The sequence below is a fragment of the Cajanus cajan genome, chromosome 3 (genome assembly GCF_000230855.2).
Source record: "Cajanus cajan strain Asha chromosome 3, NIPB_CcT2T_4, whole genome shotgun sequence".
Taxonomy (NCBI): Eukaryota; Viridiplantae; Streptophyta; class Magnoliopsida; order Fabales; family Fabaceae; genus Cajanus; species Cajanus cajan.
In genome coordinates, this window is record NC_138519.1 from 69946158 (window position 1) to 69949433 (window position 3276).

General features: G+C 38.3%; 1 protein-coding gene across 3 annotated transcripts; it reads left to right on the plus strand.

Annotated features, from left to right (window-relative positions):
• The first annotated feature begins 1156 nt into the window (after positions 1-1156).
• Positions 1157-3007, plus strand: LOC109795214 (uncharacterized). 3 transcript variants are annotated; one of them, XM_029271145.2, is made up of 3 exons: positions 1157-1310; positions 1489-2288; positions 2383-3007. In XM_029271145.2, exons 1-3 carry the CDS (start codon positions 1245-1247, stop codon positions 2489-2491), a joined length of 975 nt encoding a protein of 324 aa, XP_029126978.1. In that variant the 5' UTR covers positions 1157-1244; the 3' UTR covers positions 2492-3007. The 3 variants fall into 3 exon arrangements, with proteins under 3 accessions (XP_029126978.1, XP_020210246.2, XP_029126975.1); XM_020354657.3 differs by having other exon boundaries at positions 1160-1310; positions 1489-3007; XM_029271142.2 differs by having other exon boundaries at positions 1233-1251; positions 1489-3007.
• Positions 3008-3276: the final 269 nt, after the last annotated feature.

Consider the following 3276-nt stretch of genomic DNA (forward strand, 5'->3'; position numbering starts at 1 on the left):
GTACAAACATATGTATTAACTAAAATAAAATATTTTGGCGACCAGTTATCAAGGTTTAACGGAGAATTTAACAGGTAAAGAATAATGATGAGTAGTAGGGAGGATGAGAAGATCCCTTGGAGAACTACAAAATCTGTTTATTCACCCATATCTGTGTTTTGCTTTATCTTTCTTTTATTCTTTTTCCCTTCGAAGCTGAGCTGCACACCACATGGTTGTGCACATTTAAGGTTCCATGCCTCCATCTCATGACTCTCACCGCCCTCTCTCTCTGACACGCTCACACTATTAACGGTTTATTGTCTTTGATTAAAAAAAAAGAGAAGAACAAAAGACTCTTTGGGTCAATATGAACGAGAGAAGAAATAACAAGCTAGAGGGTCTTCATTGCGAAGCGTGGTCTTCATTTCGGGTCTTGAAACGTAAATACCACATGGTGCCTTTTTGTCCTTTTCATTTGGAGCTTTTAGCCCTTAACACAATTTTATTGTTCTCGCTTCCTCGCTTTCTACCATGATATACTTTTTTAATATATAAATCCAACCGAAAAAGAGTAAAGCATTTATCTATATTCCCTAATGTACTTGCGGGTTTATCTACTTAATAATCCGGAAATAGTTCATGCAAATTCTCACATTTTTGCTCAAGTGATCAAGACTTGAAGAAAAAGAATGATTTTGACATTAAACTCAATTATATTATTAATTAGAATTACTACTAATTAATTAACAATTGGAGCAAAAAAATTGAAGTGAGATTTGCTCTAATACATGCTTTGGGCATCGGGCTAGCTCTTAGGGATTCCCTCTATGTGGTTATCTATATGATCCTCAAACTCTCTCTGAACAAGGGAATGTAAGATTGGAATATATATATATATATACATATGTGTGTGTCATTCTTTTTTCTTTCTTGAACCACTCAAGATCCATCCCCAATTCCACTCTACCTATATGTCCTGTTCTTGGATTTCGAATGTTCTTTTTATATTCCTTTCCATTAATATATTAATCACCTAAATTGGATTTTAGACCAACCCATCACGTGAAACTACACAACTGAGTTTTTACATATATTATTCTTAGCTTAGGTATTAATTAATTAACAATTAACCACGTTCACCATATAATGACAGATAATTAACCTTGTCTCTCAGCCACATAGCCACGATTAACACAACCATTTCAATTTTGAAGCGTAACTCAAGGCGCCACACTCTCTTTGAGTTCATTTTAGAGAAGAAAATGTTGGGTAAGTGTGAGAAAACGGTAGTCATGAACCCTCCAACAGCGTCTAACAAATGGACACAGGTTCACGTCTCTCTCTTAATTATTAGACAAATACATGTCCACCCCAATTTTGTTGCTTTCCTTTTGGAAGAGAATATCTCCACTGTGTTGTTATTTTACCCTAGAACGCCAACTTAAAACACTTTCTCTTTCTTCTTCTTCTTCTTTTCTTTTTCTCTCAATTATCTTCTTTTTGTAGGCTCAGATAGATGATCACAAAGCCTCTATGGGAAGAGTGATGGAAAAGCCAAGCCAAGATCTTCTTCAGCAGCAACAACAAGCCCTCAAGTGCCCTCGCTGCGACTCTTCAAACACCAAGTTCTGCTACTACAACAACTACAGTTTGTCACAGCCTAGGCACTTCTGCAAAGCCTGCAAGCGATACTGGACAAGAGGTGGAACTCTCAGAAACGTTCCCGTTGGCGGCGGTTGCAGAAAAAACAAGCGTGTCAAGCGTCCAAACGGTGACGCTTCTGCTACTGCTAATTCTCCTCCATCATCTTCCACTCCCAGCGCCAATTCAAACCCTCCTTCCCAGGCCCACATCGATAGTATTGCTTCTAGTTCCACCTCAAACCATATCAATATAAACCCTTTGTTTTATGGGTTAACTAGTAACGGTAACATGAATGTTCCTTTCCCAAGGTTTAATCTTCAGTCTCAGATGAATGCCCTTGGGCTAGGTTTTTCATCTGGGGTTATGTCAAGTGAAGCTAGTGATAACGGTTACCGAAGTGGGTTTAGTACTTCAAATTCAAATAATAACAATAACTCGTTTCTTTCTGCTTATAGTTCCATATTTGGTGGTTCTTCTTCAACTTGTGCACCCTCAACTCCTGTTATGGCTTCCTTGCTGAGCTCAACTCTCCTGCAGGAGAAATTTATGGGTGGTGGGGTGAAGGGTGATCAAGGTGGCAACAGTTTCCAGGGCTTGGCGCAGCTAGAAGGGTTGCAAATGGAAGGGAATAGCTCAAAGGAAGTGGCTGAAGGACAAAACAGGTTGGCTCGGTGGAATAATAATGATAATAATAATAATAATAATAATAATAATAATAGTAATAATAATAATGGTGGGGGTGGTTGTCAAAACCAGATGGAGCATGTGGGCTTGTCTGATCCTAATTCGCTTTATTGGAACGCTGCAACGGGTTTGGGTGCTTGGAGTGATCAACCCAACATTGGTCCTTCAGTCACTTCTCTGATCTAGAAAGATGAAGCATCGTTTTCAAAGCTATATATGAATCTCTCTCCCTTGTTTAGTTAAGGTCATCTTTTGGTCCTTTAGGTTTTAACTTTCTTTATTACTGCTACTTTTCCTTTTAGGGTCAAAGTGGGTTGGGTTTACTTACATTGAAAAGAAAAAAAGATACTTGAGATAGATGAGAGGAGTTTGGGATCGGAGCGATCATGTCAGCTGCAAGAATATTACACTTCAGCCTGTTAGTTTTATGAGTCAAGGTTGAGAATTTGGTTACATTGCGCTGAGAGGAACCTCGGATCCTCTTCTCTCATCGTGCCAACACAGTGTTTGTTTGTTTCCTGTGGAGATCGATCCCTTTGGTGCAAGTTCCATAGTTGAGTAAGTGGTCTTTCATTAATGTATATACGATGATGCAATGACATGTCCTCTTTTTCTTTTCTACTTTCTCATGTATTGTGATTAGCTACAAGAGGTGGGGGTTTAATTTACTCGGCATATGCTGATATTATTGGTTTCATTTTTGTTAACTTCTCTACCTTTGTTTGGGAATGTGGCAAAGTAGGAGAATTATTATTGGGGGGTATGATTAATGATGCTATAGGAGAGAGGGAGATTAATTAATTACTTGGATTGGGTGATTAATGTATGTGGGGTTGGTTTGGGTCATATATGTTTGGCTCTGTGGTTCTACTCTATTGGTAATTCGAGATACTTTGGTCCATGCAAAGAACTTTGCTATCTTTTTTTAAATTATCTATGAGGACAATTCAATTGCTCACGTTAAAG